At 37.5% G+C, this 20,135-nt stretch overlaps 1 protein-coding gene across 3 annotated transcripts in view; it reads right to left on the bottom strand.

The window, feature by feature from the left end:
- Positions 1 to 20,135, bottom strand: part of GRID2 (glutamate ionotropic receptor delta type subunit 2) — a 1,464,312-nt gene that overhangs the window by 34,524 nt on the left and 1,409,653 nt on the right. For 2 of the 3 annotated variants that reach the window (XM_077882884.1, XM_077882885.1), the window contains exon 15: positions 7,019 to 7,259. In XM_077882884.1, the coding sequence (XP_077739010.1) occupies positions 7,019 to 7,259 (241 nt within the window). Of the gene's footprint in view, positions 1 to 1,911; positions 4,392 to 7,018; positions 7,260 to 20,135 lie in introns of those variants that run through there. The other variant, XM_077882883.1, reaches the window with a different exon arrangement.

Raw genomic sequence — 20,135 nt, 5'->3', positions numbered from 1 at the left:
TTGTTGAAATGATAACTATGGCCATATTTGTTAGCCATTTATTAATATCTGATCACAAAGGTTGGAAATAGAATTTGTTTTTAGAAATAAAAACATTCTTGAAGGAAGTTAATTTTTAGTGAGACCATTGTATTTTATCAGTTATAATGAAATGTATATATAAGCAATGTTTGCCATTACAAAAGTTCTTAGCTCTGCCTTATTTACTATAGTCATAATCCAGAATGTGTTTCTCCACTCCAAATTTCTGATTATAAAATATTAATAATTTGTTATCCAATTGTGTGGCTGGAAGGTATTATGTAGAATAAGTGGATCTTCTCATCCTTTTTTTTCTTCTTTTTTAATTGATGAAGCAAAGTACCATTCAGCAAAGACTATTTTTTAAAGTATTTATTCAGTTGACAACCAATCCCAAATTAAAGGAGATGAAAAATAACATAATTATGAAAACAACAGATTGCCTGGGTGTAGCTTGATATGTATGAGGGAAGACAGGAAGTCTTACAATTTTTTTAATATATGATTGAACCAAAACCTGTGGATAAGTTCTGATGTGGTTGGAAGTGACAACCAGTTTTCTTAATGATTCACCAAAGGAAAAAACTCAACAACTGAGCATAAGAAAATTACATGGATATAAGCTATCTGTCTGGTTTTGAAATGGCAAGGTGGGTATAAGTGGTGTGAATCAGGTCAACAGTGGGCTAAGGGAAGTAGCCCTGGAAAGCCCAGGATCTGGCCTGAGTCTGGGGTGTTCACTTTCCCATGAAAGGAGCAGGTGATTCAGGTGCTCTACTTGACCACAGACAGAAGGGAGATTTGCAGCCGAGGCTTGGGGAGAGGACTAGGTGGAGGCACTGTCCCTGAGCCATCTCTGCATTTACAACCCATGAGGACCAGCGGGTATGACTGAAGTGTGGTCGAGTTAAATCATAATAATTATAGGGATGCCTGGGTGGCTCAGCGGTTGAGCGTCTGCCTTCGGCTCAGAGCCTGATCCTGGGGTCCTGCGATTGAGTCCTGCATTGGGCTCTCTGCGAGGAGCCTGCTTCTCCCTCTGCCTGTGTCTCTGCCTCTCGTTCTGTGTCCCTCATGAATAAATAAATAAAATCTTTTAAAAAATCATAATAATTATAAAGACCCAGTCCTAAGTCTTAGATTGTCAAACATTTGGGCAAGTCACAGCTTCTCAGCATCTTATATTCTCTTACTTGCAAAACTGTAGAGAGTCTAGATCTGTACAGTTCCTCATAGTTGCAACATTTAAAGAAAAATCACTTTTAATAGAATTTTAGAGCAGCAAAGATTTTAATCTAATTAAATATGTTTTCAGATATATATTCACTGAGTGAGTTAAGTGCTAGACAAAAATATTGTTGTTCAAATGAGGAAAATAACACATTAGAAATAACCTTGAAGTCAATTACTTTTCCAATTAATAGATTTAACATGATGAATATTTCCCTAATAGCAAAACAATTATTAATTCATAAATTCTAAGTTTAATTCCCCTAATTCCCCTTTCTTTTGTTTCTTTATTTCCTTTTTCCTTTCTTTCTTTGATGTAACAAACCATCGTCCTGCTATTATTATAATGGTTGCATTGTTTACAAGAATCAGGATAACTCTCTCTCAAAAAAGTGCTCACAGAGGCATCACAAATATATGTGAAGAAAAACAAATATATTGTTGGTTCCAATTGTCTCAAATAGCAGAAAGGCAGTCTTTCGTTGGGTTAGGACACACACAGTATTATTTTTAAAGAGCCACTCATTTTGGCATAATTCTGCTAGTAAAACTTAACGTGTTTTATTCTTTAATTAACTCAAGATAAATTTTTAGAAAAATTCAGTTTGATCTGTGAGAGAGTAAGCATTTTCGAATTTTATAGTTAAGACTTCAATGGTATGAGAGCAAGTTTAGAAAACATTTTTATTAGACAAATTATTTAGACAAATTATACACAGAAAGCTCTGCCACTCATAACTGAGGCCTCCAAAAAGTGTTTTGTGTATTTGTATAATAGGCAATACATCAAAATAGGCCTATTTTAAATATTGTACATGGTTAACAGTTTGTTGATAGCTAAAATCACTGCAACATCTGGTATGTCCCTATATAGCTTGTAAAGAATTTTTTTTGTTTTAAAATCAGAGTTGTGAATGAGATCATGAATGTTACAAGGGAAAACAAGTTGTGCATGCACTTAGGTACTTGTTACCCTGGAAACAAAATGGTTTTTGCATGATAAGAAATTTTTCTGCCTTACACAGTAGACAATATTTGAAGATTTAGTACAAAAACAGTGACAGTACAAGATGCTCCCCAGAACAGAATTAGCATCAAAATATAATATACCTTAAGAATATACCTTTTAATTTCTCCTAAAGCAAATCACACAGGTTGATTCCTAGACCAATCCTAGCTACGGAATGAATTAGATTAAAATAAGTGTATGGCTGCGTAAAAACACAGGATAAGTTCTTGCTTCCTACCTACCACATTTTAATTTAAAGATTACAAACAGAGTTCATTCTATATTTCTAACAGGTAAGAATGCTATTTTAAAAGGGTTGTGCACAAAGAGGCACTGTTTTTGCTGTCATCCTTCTACACACTTGGCACTAATGTAAAAAATACATAACTCCTCCAAATAGAACTGAATAAAAAGGGGGGTTAAGTCAAGAGCCCAGTATGGTCATTATATTTTCTTCTTCAGGATAATGTAGGACAGTAATTAAGGCCACATCAATATTTCTTAAGGGCTCCCACCTCTCCCCAACTACAGTTGTATTGATTGGCTTTCTGCTTTGGAAGAGAATTTATTAACCTTCAATGATCTACGTTTAAACTCTTATAGAGCTCTATGTGCTGGACGTGGTCCAGCTAATAGCGTTTTCCATTTAGATAATTAATTAAAAGTAAAATTATCAAGGTTAGCTTTATACACTGCTGAAGAACAAATGCAAAACCTATTCAAATGAGTTACATCTGGGAACAAATATTAATATCGCCCTGGATGTTTTAATAACAAATGTATAAAATATTCTCTGTTGGCAAATAATGCGAGTCAGAAGAACATTAAAGCAACCTGCCTTTTCTAACTGAAAAGATCCCCTGCGCTATACATAGTTTCTGTATACAATAGATTTTTTTAAACTAAAGCTTTATTAAATGAATTGCAATAGCAATGGCCGCCCTTTAATATATATACACATTATATAGGTGCATATATATGTATATATATATGAGATACTAATTTATTTAACACAACAGAGGCTTTTGCCATATGATAAAGTTTACTGTACATAGGAAAAAACTTTTAATACTGTACAATCACATAAAGGTCATATGCACTGTTGCAGTGCAAGAGTAGTTTTAACTGTAGTCTTGACTGGCATATTAATGGCTTTTTTGTAATCCTACAAAATTGCATTCTCATATGTGGCCTGAATGGTCTTTAAATTATTTTATAAACACTGCAGGGGTTGCCTTTGGTCCACAGTTAAAGGACACTCGACAGCAGTGGAGCATTGTATGGATGCAGCAGAAGAATGTAAAAAGACTGAAGTTATTGCAATTATATTTTTAAAAATAGAGACATGTTACGTAAGAGGCCTTTATGTAAAATTAATCCTGCATATACTTTTAGTATACTCAGTGCACATTTCCTATACTTGAAGTACAGTATATGAAAGCAGACTAATAGGATCCTAGTATACTATATTCTGGGGGAACAAGTCGAGTAATGAAAAAAAGTGGAGAGAAATGTACAGAAAGAGAGGGAAAAATAGAAAGAAATAGAAGAGAGAGAAGAGGGAGAAGGTGGAGAGAAAGAACTATAGTTGTTACTAATAATCCTGATTTTTTTTAAATGTTACATCCATGTTAGTCCCACAATATTACAGTTGCTCCTTGCAAAGGGAGTCCTACAAAAGAAACAGTGAAGAAATTTTGTTTGATGCTCATATGGAGGTGCCTCGGTCTGGATCATTACCCAGATTGAGCCCCAGGGTAGGAGTTGGTTGATAAGGAATAGATGACATTGTTTTTATAGGACTCCTGAAAAAGCCCCCATTAGGTGCCCTGTGCCTAAAAGGGCCAGTTCGGTGCTCAGGCACGTTGCCAAAAGCGAAGCCAGAGGCAGCTTTAGCGGATAGTGTGCGGCTAAGAGTCTGGATCTGCTCTGGGATAAAGGTTGTTGTGGTAATATGAGTGTTCCTGAAATCACTGATTTGCTCCAGTGCTTGTCGTGTTGGCAAAGTGTCAATGTCCAGAGGGGTCAAGTCAATTGACGAGGTGGAAAACTGTTTATGGGGGCTGTCGTCATCTGTGCACAAGCTATTTACACGTCTATGGAGGTGCTCCAGGTCAATTTCCTTGTCATCCTGGAGATGAAGAAAAAGAAGATAAGGTTCTCATCAGTACTAGCTTCCATGGTTAAAAAAAAATAATAAAAAAAATAAAAAAAAAGTAGTTCAGCAAACATGATATGTAATTAACTGAACTTTGGGGTTTATTATTTAACAAGTATCTACTGAGCACCTATTATGAGCCAGGCATTGTACTAGGTTCTGAGGATACATATATGACTCTGAGATAAGGTTACCTATAATCAATATTTTTCTTGTACTAAAAGTTCTATATATGTCACATGCAACTACAAAAATATGGGAGCAGTAGATGGGTGACTACCTTCTATGAGATCAGGGACAGACTCAGGCAAAGCTGTACAAATAAAAAGTATGGTTTTAACAACTCACTGCCCCACCACACCTCTTCTTTCCACATGCTTCCTCCCTTTTCAGAATGTCTCCGCTCAAGTTGCATTTCTTTTCTTTTCTACTATTCCCTCCTACCCTCAACTTTCCATTCCATAAGTGATATGATGTGCTAGTTCATGCTAAAGTGTTAGTGACTGTTAAAGTGTTATTTCTCTTTAGGTCAGAGAGATGTGAAATTATTTAGAAAGAGCAACATTCAACACAAGAGAATCAATTTCTAATTGAGGGATGTCATACGCTCGAGTTATTTAGTACCTGAATGAGGCAGTATTGTGAGGTCAGCGATACCTTTAGAGACCCCTTCAAGTCACAATCTGTGAATGACAGCTTTGGTTTAGGGCCAGATTTATGCCAAATGGCCTCTAAATCAAAGATGCTTTGAGCTATGCTAATGGAGTCTTAGTAAGAAGGTATTTACTAGAGGAAAAGGAAGAAAAATCTCAGATTTCTGGTGTTGAAACCAATTCATAACTCCTTTAGGATTTTCATTTACGGTGATCATTAAAGCCCAATGTTTGAAAAATAAAACGGGCAGGAAAAAAATCGTCTCTTATCATCAGCCAAGTTCAATAAATTAAATTCATGAGGATTTAAAAATACCTATTAATCATAAGAGAAAATATTTGTTCATAGATCTGGATTAGCTGTCATGAGTTAGAATGGAGTATGTATTTTTTTCATTGTGCTATTATAGTGCTCCTCGGTGAAAAATATTTTGATGTGCATCACTGTTTTTCCTTCTCCTTTCTCATTTCAAAATCCAATAAAAAATATCCATTAATGCAATATTATCACTGAGATTTTAGAGGGTTGAGAGATATAATTTTATGGTTCCCACAGCAACTATAATGTAGTCATCCATCAACAGATATAATAATGCAAAAATTTAATATTATATATAGTAATTCAAAATATAAGGAGCTTGGGGAGTCCTTAATTTTCAGATTTTTGAGAATATGAAATCTCAGCTATAATGTTGCATTAATATGGTCTTTTGCATTGAATCAATGTCAATAGAGAAACCAGAAGCTTATTCCGTAAAAAAAACATTGCAATAAAACCTGTTTAATTTTTAGTTCATACTCCCCTAATTTAGAATGTATGATCGTTCAGATAGGGAGGAAGCTAAGTTTTATTTTTGGTAAGCCAAGCTTTTCCCTATAAATGTTGCTTATCAATTTTGCATATAAGGCAGTAGAAGGGAATTCTTAGATTACTTTAGAAAAAAATCTTTTTTACAGAACATATTAACATGTAAAAATTCATATGAACGTGAGAAGTCATTTTTATTTGTGCATTAAAGCAGATCTTCTCGGGATTCGCTTTAACCATCAGTTAGCCAAAGTCTAATTACAGAAAGTTTAAAACTGTCCTTTGAAACTTTCCAGCAGATCAAATCATGCAGCAAATTCAGGTTGTTTTCCATTTCAATTTGTGAAGCTTTAGTGAATATTTCATTATTTAAAAAATGTTCACCTTTTTGGTTCAGAAGGAAAATGATTAATCAAGCAATGTATTTTAACTTCATATTTTCCCTGCTAATTTAGAAATTCCATAATTTTTGATGAAAACAAGGCACATGCCACTTTCTAAGAGATATTATGTGTAACTCTGCAATTATTCTTTCAGATATCTGAAACAATTTAAATTTTATATCATCAAAAATCTAATTCTAGGTGATTCCTCACTATGGGTTTATTAAGCTTAGAGCCATCAAAGAGCTAAAAACATATATAATCACTTCTATAGGTCTACCACATACAGGTAAAGGGAAGGAGTCACTGCATAGACAGATTCTGATTATTTTACAATGGCATTGTATTTCTTAGGCTGAATCTTAGAGATACACGTAAGCTACCTACAAGTTAACTTATGGAAATAAAATGATAAGCATCTTTGTGAAGTGGTCAAGGGGACCACAGCCTTTAAGAAAATCGCTGAATTAAATTCTAGCCTTAGATTTGGCAGAATTTTTAAAGCTCTTGATGGCACATGAAATTGTCAGTCTTTCCAACACTGTACATCTTTTCTTCATTTATCTGGGATGTCCTAAAATGGAAATTGGTATTGGCATTGTCAATTTTTATATTTCACAAATTTATTTTCAATATTCAGAGAAAGAAGCAACAAGGACCACGCCCACCCCGTTATCCTATTCCTGGTGATTATCCTCCCTGGAAAGATAGCCCACTTGTTGGGTCAACTTTGTGCTGAAGCTCTTAATCAAGTACCTCTTTTGATGGGACCCGGGAGCCTTTCCTCTTGTTCCACCACGTCTCCAGCATGGCTATAAAGCAGGACAGGACAATTCCAGCGGCCAGGATACAAAACACCCCTGCAAAGCTCTTTATGTCCAGGGCACCTCCTTTCTGCTTCGTATCCACTGAGGAGTACAGGGCACACTGGCCATTCTTTGGCCACCATTTGTGCTTTAGGATGTCCATGTCTCCATTCTGCTGAAGCTCCAGGATCCTTGGGGTAGAGAACACAGTCATGTGTCACTGCAGACATAGTTATTGCTTCGGTCCACCACACATCCATTTATAATCCTACCTCTAAAGGATGGTGGCTGTCAAGGGGAAATGAATGTATAGATTAGCCTGCAGAGGGAATGCCAGGGCACTGAAAATGTTATTGCTTTGATTTTATAGACAGGGTTGTGGCACTGGCTTTGTTTCCCCCTTCCATACCCTCCCTCGCTTGTTCTCCTCTTCCTTTCTTTCCTCCTCCTCCTCCTCCTCTTCTTCTTCTTCTTCGGTTTTATTTTATAATTCTATATATTCACCACCCCCCCCCCCGCTTTGCTGCAATGTGTTTTTACAATTACATTTCAGAGGCACTGTTTTTATGTGGTTTCAAGCTGCTGCAGTTCTGTGTTCCCTCCCTACATGTTGAATGACGCTCTGGATCTTAATGTTTTTATGAAGAACGTTTTGCTGCTTAGAGCAAGATGCTGGCATAATGTTGGCCATCATATGCTACACACAAAGAAATTCAATTAAAAAGTCTTCTATTATTTAACATTGTGTGGGAGAAAGCCTTGGGACAAGTTTGAAGTTGATAAAATAGATCATTTTTGGTTTTTCACCCAACTGATGTAGTTTCCCTTTTAATGCCAAAGGGGAAAATAATCTTACCTTGGAGAACAAGAAAAAAAGTTGACCAGAAGCTTTTAGAAGTAGTTACATTCAAATAAGAATTACCCTTCTTTGTCTGTCTTCTTTTTTCCCTGAGTCTGGGGCCGAGCTGCAAAGACTGCAGCTATTTTACAGTGTGATTTTCACAGAGGTTTTATTCTCACTTCCAAAAACTCTTTAGGCTTTACCTGAGACCTGTCTACCTCTGGTCCTCTTCCAGGTGTGCCCCCTCTCACAGGCTGAGAATGGTCAGGGCCAATGCCACAAGCTTGTCCAGAGTCTGCACTGTCCTCAGGAGTCCCTAGGATTTCCCACCCAAACAGTTCAGAGTGCTCCTCTGGGATCTGAGAAAGCTTGTCACCATATTTCCTCCTGGGGGGCAGATCTCATAACCACAAGGGCATCATGGATGTTTAGGGTGGTGCTTAGAGAATGCTCAGATGTACTAGCTCAGGAGTATACACCTTGGTGAGTGATCCTTCACTGTGCTAGACAGAGCTGGAGGTGCAAGAGAGGGGGCCAGGGAATGACTCCCTGGGCCGCCAGGTCTGTGCACTACTCCAAGCTAGTCACAAATTAGAAACTAAAACCTGGCCTTCTATGGGACTTGAAGGTATATTTGTCATGATAAGATAGAACATACTGTATCTAAGAGTTTTTAGCTCAATTAATATATTTTTTTAATTTATATTTTGTACATAATTAGTCTTAGGATATGTGGACCTATATTTGTATGCTTGCCTTGGGTCTTGGGTTCCTTGGGGAGAGACTGCTTAAAACTTTAGAGAGAATGATATTTATCCAGAATGAGTAAATTCTTGTTTGGTGGCGCATTACCTTTTCATCTGGTTCACGTCATCCTAGTGCTGATAAGAATTAGCTAAAAGACCATGGTTAGGGGTAGGGTCAACATTCAACTCAACCTGAGTCAGTGGAGTAGGACCAGCCTTAAGGGCTATGAGGGAGAGTTGGTTTCACCATTCACCTTCGACTCTTCCCACAGTCTCAACCTCAGAGCCCTCAGCTGACACTGGAATGGACATTGAACTGGAGCTTCCCTCACAACTTGGATTTCTCCTTTTTTATGATATGGATCGGTCTAAAACTCTGTTGTTTCACAGTGTTGTTCAAGTAGCGCAATTAATTGAACTTACAAGGTGATTATGAATATTGATGGATTACACTTCACCCTTATTCCTGCCTCTTCTCAGACAAAGTCATTTGTATTTCCAGAATTTCTAAAAGTGTGTTCCATAAGACATTAGTACCTGGAGGGACTTCTGCAAGAAAAAGATCTTGTGGTCATTAACTTCAAGAAACACTTCCTCAGAAATTTATAAGAAAGTCGTGTATTACAGGCTCTGAGAAGACCTATAGAAAATAAAACTTGTATGATTTTGTTTAATTTAGCATTTCCCAAAGTTATCTGACTTTCCTTCTTCTTTCTTTTTTTTCCTCCCCTTAAATATATATTCATAATTCATGGAGCTGGAGTTTTCAGGAATACACTTGAGAAAGAGTATCTCTCTGGAGCAGTGGGCTGACTCAGTCATTAGAACATGCGATTCTTGATCTCAGGGTCGAAAATTTGAGCCCCACACAGTGTGTAGAGCTCACTAAATAATTAAACAAACAAATAAATAAACAGTGCTTCCATCCAAAGGAACACCTACTTGTGGGAATTAGCAGCACTGTATTAGGTTTTACGTACATCTGTAATCTGTAATCACAGTTTCAAAGTTGCCTGCTTGGCCTGTCTGCAAATACATTCAAATGATGTTGGCAATCCCATTAGTTATTTGCCTACTTAAAGGCACTGGATAATCAGCATACCATTGAATACCTTGAAGGGAAAATTTAGTCATTTCTAAAAAAATAATATTCTTGGGGTGCCTGGGTGGCTCAGTCAGTTAAGCATCTGCCTTCGGCTCAGGTCATGATCCTGGGGTCCTGGGATGGAGCCCCATGTTGGGTTTCCTGCTGGGTGGGGCATCTGCTTCTCCTTCTCCCCCACAAGAGAGCTTGTGCTCTCTCTCTTGCTTTCTCTCTCAAATAAATAAATAAATAAATAAATAAATAAATAAATAAATAAAATCTTGACAAAAATAATATTCTCAAATTTGAGATTATAAGTATATGTAGAAATAAAAGGAAACTATAGCAGCATTTGCTTAATGAGAACATATATAGGCACAAAATGAGCACCGAGTTTCCTGGCCTTCCTCCTGCTCCCCCACACTATATTGGTCAATGTCTGTAGAAGTGGAAGGGTTTCCCTTCACAGCACTTATCTTCATTTATAATAATTTGTGGTTCTTTGATTAATGTCTGTTCCCCTTTCTGGAATGTGTACTCCCCATCTTCCATGCTGCTTAGCACAGAGCAGGCAAGTATTTATTGATTGAATATGCTCAACAGTTTTTGGCAAATGGATGTTGCCCTCAGATTCTACTTTTTTCTTATCATTGATGCGATTTTCTGACTTGTTCCATTCCTTCCTTCATCTATCCATTCGATAAATACTTAAAGAGTGGTCTCATGTCACGTATTTCTCTGGGGACAAGATTTATGTTAAACCACAACTGCACATTCAGCCAAAATGGCCTGAGCAACACTGTGATATTGTTTCTTTTTAATGCCATCATGTTAATTTATTCTTTCCTTCATTTGCATATTCATTCAGGAACCAGTGATTGACTACTCTTCTTCCTTAGTAGTATCTGGTATCACAACAAGTCATTATTTCTACATCTGAAAAATAAGTTGGTTTTAAAAGTGATCATTGTGGTATATACATTCATACTCTATATGACATCCATTTTGATGCTAAAGGAGTAAAGGGCCTTGCATCCAAAGAATTTGTTTAATCGTAGATCTTTTAGGTTCAGCAGGCTGGGTGGTAGGAGTTACCATGGGGAAAGAGTGAGCAGACTTCTCTACTTGTCTTCACACTACAAAGATCCTTTTATGTCTGGTCGATCTCAGGGAGCACAGATAGTAAGGGCATTGCACAGACACTCCATTTTTCAGGACAGACAGAACAGCTAGACCATAGGATCCCTCAGTCAAGCTCTGAATAGCCCACAACAGGTTCTAGGAATATAGGTTGGATGGAATAGAGGCGTTGGAAGGGGATGAAAGTGTTTTCTGAGCTCAGATTTCTGCCATAAATTTTTGCTACAGAATCTAATGCAACTGGAAATTCCATGGGATAAGTGTCACTACCCCTTCCACTTCGTTACTCAACAAAAAACCTATCTAAGTATTAGATAAAGAAAGCTTAGCAGGATCGGATGCACTGCCTTCAAGAAAAATTGAGTGAGTCCTTATAATAAATGAGGATATATGTATCTTTTTCAAATATTCAGGAACACTGGCATCTTTAAATGAAACTTGGGTCACACCTAAAGGAAAGTTTTTAATTATGAGCAGCACTGATGTGTGTGTGTGTGCGTATGTGTATAACATTGCCAAGAATCTAGTCACGCAGTTCTTGGTGTGTGCAGATTTTTAGTTCCATAGAATGGCTTTGCTGTATTCACAATTTCCACAAGATGGCAGACTCTGCTCACAGAGAGCAGCGTGTTCCTGCCTTTATAGGTAACTGGTGGGTTTGAAAGGTGTCAAGTATGAGCTTCTTAGTGATGTAAACAATTAATCTATTAGAAAGAAGATTGGACATTAGGTCATGATGAACAACTGGATGAATAAAAACCTCTTGTTGGAATGTAGTCAGAAAAATTCCTGCTATTTTTACTCCAGAGGGATGAGAGCAAAGCTTAGCATTTTGAGAGTTGTCCCGGTGAAAATTCATGAAGCAATAAACAAAAGCATCTCGCTCATTACTTGGCACTTAGTAGGCTGTGACAACTCAAAAGCTAGAATTATTATTACCAGCCTGTGTGACAACCATTCTTTTTTTGAACCTGTTAAGGTACATATTTCTTGATGGGGAGTTATATTCCCAGATGAATCCGTGAGTGATTGATTCACTGACAAGAACATTGCATTTCCTTCTTTTGTCCAAAAGTATTAAAACATTTGTCATCCCATTGAGCAGAAAAACCTTAGCAGTCCATAAAACCTAGCTCCAACTTGAAAATGGCTAATAGATCAATTCTGCATGCATTGAATTCTTTATTGATATAAATGAGCAGATTTCAGGGGAAGTGAGTGGGGGAAGCAGAAGATCCTTCCTTCACATTCAAATAAAAATACTCAACAAGGTTGAGGTGTTCCTCTTGAAAGGCTTTTTACTTACTTTGAAGATAAAACAGTGTCATTCATGTGTGAGAATTGTGCTAATTATTGATCACTTACCATTCTTAATCACTGCTCTAGAAATTGATTTTCAATTTAATTTATTTATAACAAAACAGGTTGCTGAAGGAGGAACGCAGATTTCTGATCCCACATAGGTTACTTTGAATTTTGCTTCTGAATACTAGAGCAGTATACAGATTCCTTTCTAATTTTCTTGCCTGTAGGTAAGTCCCTGAGGATCTGTAAAAAACGATACTGGTTCTCTGAGAAAAAGGACATCTGATTTTTTTTAGTTGTTTCTTCTGGGAACAAATTTAGAGGCAATCAGAGAGTTTCAGAACTCAAGTACAGGAATTTTTGTTTTCAGGGCATGAATGTAGGAGCTCCGGTGACTCTTTCTGCAATTGGAATTTTCTCCCCACATTCATAGAAGCAGAAACTACTAGAACGGAAATGACAGAAGACACCATCTATTCACTCCTCCCCTCCCCCCACTCATTCTATGGAGGAGAAACACAATCATTTAGAACAACAATTCCTCCAAATGATCACATTCAACACACAAAAAATAATTTATATACCACTCTAGGGTAGCCTGAGATGAAAGTCAGGGGGCTCCAGCCACCCCAGGCTCTGCCTTGGGTGTTGTTTGAGGGCTGAAGGGATCTATATTTTAGCAATATTCTAGTACATCATCTAACAGTTGGGAAGCTCTGTTGTAGAGACCAGATAACTTTTTTATGACTAACAGGGTAAGTTGTCGAGTTAGGGCTAGAATTCAGTTCTGTCTTCCAACACTTTTCTCTCTGTTAGCCTACATAGCCTCTAATACATAAGTATTCAGAGAAGAGCTCTCCCTTTAGTTTCAGAGATTTGTTAGACCCTGAGTAAAATTGTCATCAATAGGTTTCTTCTAAACCAAACAATGTGGGCAGTCCGAGTGGCTCAGTGGTTTAGTGCCACCTTCGGCCTAGGACGTGATCCTGGAGACCTGGGATCGAGTCCCACATCGGGCTTCCTGCATGGAGCCTGCTTCTCCCTCTGCCTGTGTCTCTGCCCCTCTCTCTGTGTCTCTCATGAACAACTAAATAAAATCTTTAAAAAAAATAAACCAAACAATGTAATTGTAGAGTGATTGCAAATTTATTCACATTATGGTTTGGATGTGCAAAGAAAATGTAGCTTTTCTCCATAACTTAATTGATCTTCTTCAGGAGAACTGAGCCTGCTGAGCAGTGGGAACAAAACTAAAATTAGTTCAATACGATTTAAAATTTAATCTGATCTAATAATTTAACGTGACTCTAGCTTTAGCTCAAGAGTTACTCAATCCTTTGGATTCCTCCCCTTTTCCTTGCTCTTTTCCAAGATGGTGTCAGCATTTATGGAGGATGATATTATACCCCCTGTGTTGGAGGCTTGCTGGGCGGGAGCTGCTGGCTCCTTGCTGGTCCTTGGATTGGTTCTGGCAGTTCTCCTTTTATGTGGGATGGGCCTGGGTTCGGTCCTTTTTCAGATTCTGTCATTCTTTTTCTTTCTCAGCTCCTGCCATTTTTTTCATCCAGCCCCTGACTATTCATTAGCCTTCAGATACTATTTTGGTGTCATCTTGTGACTCACTATGGTGGGCTCCAAAAGTGATCCTTGTGCTCTAACTTAGTACTCACACCACATGGGAGCAAGAGAGACCAAAAATAAAGATTGAACCCTTGTTTTTTCCTGACCGTGCAGCTCTGCCTTCCTACCAGAGGTCTTCTCTGCTGCTACATAGCCTGGTACGCCACAGAACTCCCCTCAGAGACCTTAATGGCAAGGGCAGTATCATGGCCTCTATCCTGGGTGTGCATTCCAGTCTAGCTAACACCCCTTTATTGTCCTCCCTCCACCTCCCACCTTCTGCCCCTGATGGAAACCTCTGGCTAGAAAAGAGGCACAACTTTCCTTTTTTCTCCTGGATATCCTTCCTACACTCGAATCTTCAAACTTCTTGACCTGTCATAGTAGAAGGGAATTTTAGCGACATAATGACAGAAACCCTATGGTCTGAAACCTTCAGGCATTTCTTCAATCTGAAAGTCCTGAAGCACCTTGACACTAGAGGTTGGTGAGGATAAAAACATCATTTTAGGGATCCCTGGGTGGCGCAGCGGTTTGGCGCCTGCCTTTGGCCCAGGGTGCGATCCTGGAGACCCCGGATCGAATCCCACGTCAGGCTCCCGGTGCATGGAGCCTGCTTCTCCCTCTGCCTATGTCTCTGCCTCTCTCTCTCTCTCTCTATGTGACTATCATAAATAAATTAAAAAAATAAATAAATAAAAAAATAAAAACATCATTTTAATAACTCAAAAACATTTATCTGATCTGTGACATGCTAATGAGTTAAATGTAGCCCAAATTAAAAAGATATTTAGGACAGAGTCTCGTTATTTATTAATGTTTAACATCTCTTAACATTGAGAAGGAAATTCAGGAGTAACTGAAAAAAAAGTATTTTTGACACACTGAGTGGATCTATTTTGGCCCAGAATTCCCACATTATTAAATTCACTTGCTGGGTTCTCACAAAAATTTCCTCTCCATGGTGACTGAGAAAGAATTAAAATTAGTGTGCACACAATTTTCAGAAAAACATCAGCTCAATAAGTAGTTCATTCATTCATCATTTCTTTCATTTGGGCTTGGGAAATGTAGGTAAACTTAGTATTCGATTTAGTGCAGTGGCACTCTGGCTGGCATTTCTGGTATCTACTTCAACATCAGTGTTGCAAAAACAAATCCTATCAACTTGCTGTGAATCAGGCACCAGTGGCTTTTTTTTTTTCTTGAGCAAAATGTCTTAATGATAGGTTAGTAGCACTAGATACAACAAATATTTATTGACAACACATAATACCTTGGTAATTCCAAATAACCTAAGAAAGAATATTAGAAGCTATTTCCTTTGTTGAAATTGGACTTTTAAGTAATTCTTCCAGTTAGCCAAACCAGATGGCCATGGCTTCAACGTAGTCCACTAAGATTACCTAAGATCTCACAGACATGAACTTATTCAAATAAGTTTATGAATACCATTGTTTAGGCCAGAGATTAATGAACATTTTTGTTAGGTGCCTGGTGGCTAATATTTTAGACTGTACAGAATGTAAGTTCTCTGCTGCCATTAGTCAACTCTGCCTTTGTAGTTACAAAAACAGGCCTGAACCAGATTTGGCCTACTGCTATAGCTGCTGGCCTGCTGCAGAGCCCCACAGCAAATAATTCTATGAAGTCAACAAGTTTCCGTTTCGCTGGCAAAGATAGTGAAGTTCAGAGGGCTTACATGACTTGGCTAAAGTCACATCATTAGAAAGCATCAGAGTTTGTTTTGAAACCAGAGAGTTTTGCCCTCATCCCTGTGCTTTTGACTGTGTGTTAATAACATAGAATAAGTAATATGTAGTAGTGCCTATTATTAATGTACGTGTTCTTTAAAAGAATACAGAGTGATCGTGTATTGATTTTGTGTTTGACCACACTGAGAATGAATTTGAGATACACACCATATATTAACCATGGCAGTCTAATAGTTCAAGTGAATTTTGGATTTCCTTGTTGTTCTGATTATCCTGGAACGTACACCTGGACCTACACCCTGAGACCGGGACCACCCATATTCCAGAGGTGTGACTGCCTTAATTATTTGAGATCAGGTAGTAATTGTCTTCTGAGGTATTCGTGGAGTCATTTCCTAGGCAATGGAAGCTTTATCTTGAAATCAAAGGGATATGAATAAATATACTAAGAGCAATTTTAGGCAGTGATTATGATTTACTGAGAATAGGTAAGACAATCAGCTGAAGCAGAATAGATGGGGTTTCTTTTAATCAAAAGATATAATAAGGATTTTTAATCATAAAAAAATTTTAATTAAAAAAAGGATTTTTAATCATGTGTGGCTAGAAGTACTATAAACTAACGAGAAGTTTGTTGGGGTTGGTAAAAAATTATTATGGACAATTTATGAGAATGACAGCATATTGGTACTGGAAGGGGTCTGGGAGATGAGATCATATTTGACTCCTGCCTAGGGGTTGAAGTGACCTGCTTGGCTCCCACTACAGGGCGGAATCAACAGAACTGGACTTATACATTTAGTTATTGTTGAAGACTGTTGTATGTCATAGACCTGCATAAAAAAGAGGTTTCCTGTATTACTTCAAGTCTGATATCTCACCTTTAAAATAAAAAATATAATTCAATAGCACCTTTAATTGGTCAGATCTTCTTTTCTTATTAAGAAGACAGTATCCATGTCCTTATGTAGTAAGTAATGAATTCCTAAGATATCCATTTTTCTGTGTATGGGAAATAAACTATAAACTTTCTCCAGACAATTTTCCAAAGGAATAGCAAAAGTAAATGCATGCATAATGCTGCAAAGCTTATGGAACACTTATCAAAAACACTGCATATCATTTGGTTTACTTCTTAAAATAACCTTATGAGGGAGGAATTCTACTGATTGGTTGGTTGATTGATTGCACCCCCCCCCCCGCCCCCCAGTCCTTATTCCTGTAAAAGGCTTTAAGAAGGTTGATGTTATTAAATTCTCATTTTAAAGCTGAGGAGATTGAGGCTAAGAGGTGAAGAAAATTTCCCAAGGCCACGACGCTGGTAATTGATCCAGCCAGCTCTCAAACCAAGGTCTTCTGGCTTTCGCATTTTTTTTTTTTTTGAATACACTGTCAAGATCTTTATTATACCTAAAAAAACCCACTAGAAATGGAAGCTGCCTCTTCAGTTCCTGCTGCTTTATTAACTGAGGATTTGACTACTCAAGATCCTTGGCTAACACATATTCCATTGTATCCATTTACAAACATTACACTTTGTGTAACACATCCTGATGCCTCCAGAGAGCCACATGAATATCGCATGAGTTCATTAATCTCTATGCGATTAGAATAAACGTCAGATGAATTCATTATCATGAGGCACTCAGGGGGCCTTGCCAATGTTATCAAAACAAGGCAGTGTGTTCAAAATAAGGAGGTGGTGTTTTGAAACCTTATCCTTACTCAGTGTAAGTTTCAATTCAAACTTCAATTGTGAAGTTTCAATCTATATGATGCAGACTTCCATAGTTATCCCAATGAAATCTTTCCTTAGTTTAAACAGTTGCTGATACAAGTATTTTTTTTAAGTAACACTGAACTATTTTGAAAAATGTGCTACACTTAAAACTATTTTTTAGGTTCAAATATTGATGAGATTATTGTTGGTTTCAAGAATCATCCTACTTTGTAGATATGCCATGCTTTGAAATTGAACCTGAAACCTGTACATGGTAGCCATTCAGATTGATCCTTCTAGGTTAGAGTCAGCCCCTTCCATCACAGGTCTTGCAATGCCTAAGGGGGCAAAATCAGCCTGGTTCACAGAGAAGCAATTGCTTGAAAAATCAAATTAGCAACATGATGGATCTCAAGACTTTGGTGACTAGTGAACTTTAATTATTATATATTTTATGTGTTTATGCTGGCAGTAAAAGTCAAGCACTCATTATAGAAATGGCAGACATGATCTTTCATAAAATGAGTGCCGGGCGGCAAATGAATAGATAATCAGGATAATGAAAGCAGGCCAGAAAGATGCTGGAGAGCTGAAAAGACCCCGATGATGGCTCCCACTGAGATGGAGGCGTAATTGCAATTGGAAAGAGAACACTTTTGGTGATCTTTTAAAATGTCAGCTTCATCCTTAAGCTCAGTGTGATATTTGGGTTATAGGGTAAAGGGGAAAAATTCTTTCCTTCTGCAGTGAGAAACTGGCAGTGACCATCTCTGCTTACAGTCACTCTTCAGGCAATACAAAATCTTCTTATGGAGACCTTTCAAATGCATGTTTATGAAGGAGGGTCATGAAGTCAAGCTTATTTTGCTTAGTGTGTTATACACATTTTATGAATATTTTAGTATCTTTGAGTCTGACAACTAAGCCTAAAAATAAGTGGGATCTTGAAGTGTGTGTTATGTATAAATGGATAAAGATTGTATAATGGATCTTTGGCACAGCGTTAGGAGAGAGAAGATTATAGAAAAGGAAACTTTTGAATGGACAAATATTCTCAGGAACATCTGCATAAACACTGAACTTTTTATAAGTTGACTAGCAGTTTATTTATTTATTTATTTTTTTTTTTAAAGAGCCAACAAAGAGCTTCCTTTTTTTTTTTTTAATCTTTATTTATTTATGATAGTCACAGAGAGAGAGAGAGGCGCAGAGACACAGGCAGAGGGAGAAGCAGGCTCCATGCACCGGGAGCCCGACGTGGGACTCGATCCCGGGTCTCCAGGATCGCGCCCTGGGCCAAAGGCAGGCGCCAAACCGCTGCGCCACCCAGGGATCCCGGATTAGCAGTTTAAATATGGAGAAGAAATTCATTATTCTAAGAGATGTTATAGTAGGATGTACACTATGATGAGAATTCTTTTATGATGCAAATACCTCCTGGCTTGGAGGAGATATATTAATACATGTTTTTAAAAATCCTCAGGGTATATCTGTCCACTCAAAATGGTGGACAAATTCAGTGTAATTAATTAAAATTCTTAGCCAAGAATTGGATCATTGATAATAATACAAGTACTACTTTAGGAAAATAATTTACTACACTTTACCCATATTTTCATAGATGGACAGTCTAAAGTATTTTAAAAAATCTTATTCTAACTTTTCAGGTGTTATATTTAGTATTATTCTGACTCTGTTGGAAAAGTGTTTCCAACTTTTCAATAAAGAGTGTTAAGATAGTAAACACAACCTAAACTTTCCTCCAAGTGACTAGACCCATACAAAAACAGAATCTGTTCATTTCAGACATTTTAAAAGAAAAAGTGAATTCAATTTTCTAACTTCTTGTTTTATGAGCCTGAACATGCTATAATGTTTCTATAAATGGCGGGGGTGGGGGGGAGGAGGGCAAACTAGCTCTTGGACAATTATCTGTAATCGAGTTCATGTGTAATTCCACGGCAACGTGACCTTGTGTCCTGGAAGGGACCATGCAATGAAAGGCACTGTGCAAAAGGGTTCCCAAACCTTGGATTTGGAACAATGGACAGTTTAGGAACAGCGTTGTGGGCTGAGTCTCGTTACAGCTGCCTCATAATGAAACTCACCTAGCCAGAGACTTGATTGAGGGCTTGTGGCCTCAGAACTGTAAGCCAAAGGCCCATTGTTTAGGCTTCCAGTGCATGGCATAGTGTGTTAGCAGCCCACAGAGACTCAAGACACATGGACTGTGAAATATAGGGCACAGCAGCAAGTGTCATGATTTGAGGATGGTTGTCATTTGCGAGTGACTTTCCTGTTCAGTACTTTTCCAATCCTGGAATTTTTCTTCTGACTTTCTTCTTTCTCCCTCTGGATCATGTTTGGGATAGAACTGGTTTAAGACTCTGAACCGGTATAATTTATGTTTCTTCTTCTCCCTATCAGTATTTAGGGTGTTTTTAAAAACTAGGATATGTACAAACATAAAATCTTTGTTTTTAAGATACCACTTTATAATTTGCAAGGCATTTTATTGTCATTGTCTCACTTTTGTTACACAGTCCACCAATTAAACAAATAATCCTCTACTCTATCATTTACTTTAATAAGCAAAGTCTTCATTTAGAAACTTCATGAACTTAACTCCTGTGATGTGAAATTTCTATATTTGGATGTCACAGCCAGATAAAAAGACATTTGCTAATAAAAACTAATTACGCAAACAAGAATGTGGGAGAGATATTTAAACTACTTAAGAAATAAAATCGTTTTCAAGTACTTCACATATGATAACCTGATATGATAAACTACTGAAAGTAAATTGATAACAAATCATTCTTTAACAAGAGATCTCTGAAACCTTTATTTTGAATGCTGAGAGTTAGCTTTACTTTCATTGGTTAGAGCCAATCTT

The sequence above is a fragment of the Canis aureus genome, chromosome 33 (assembly GCF_053574225.1).
Source record: "Canis aureus isolate CA01 chromosome 33, VMU_Caureus_v.1.0, whole genome shotgun sequence".
In the NCBI taxonomy this organism is placed as follows: Eukaryota; Metazoa; Chordata; class Mammalia; order Carnivora; family Canidae; genus Canis; species Canis aureus.
Note: the sequence above shows the minus strand (reverse complement) of the source record. Positions and strands in the feature narration are given on the sequence as shown.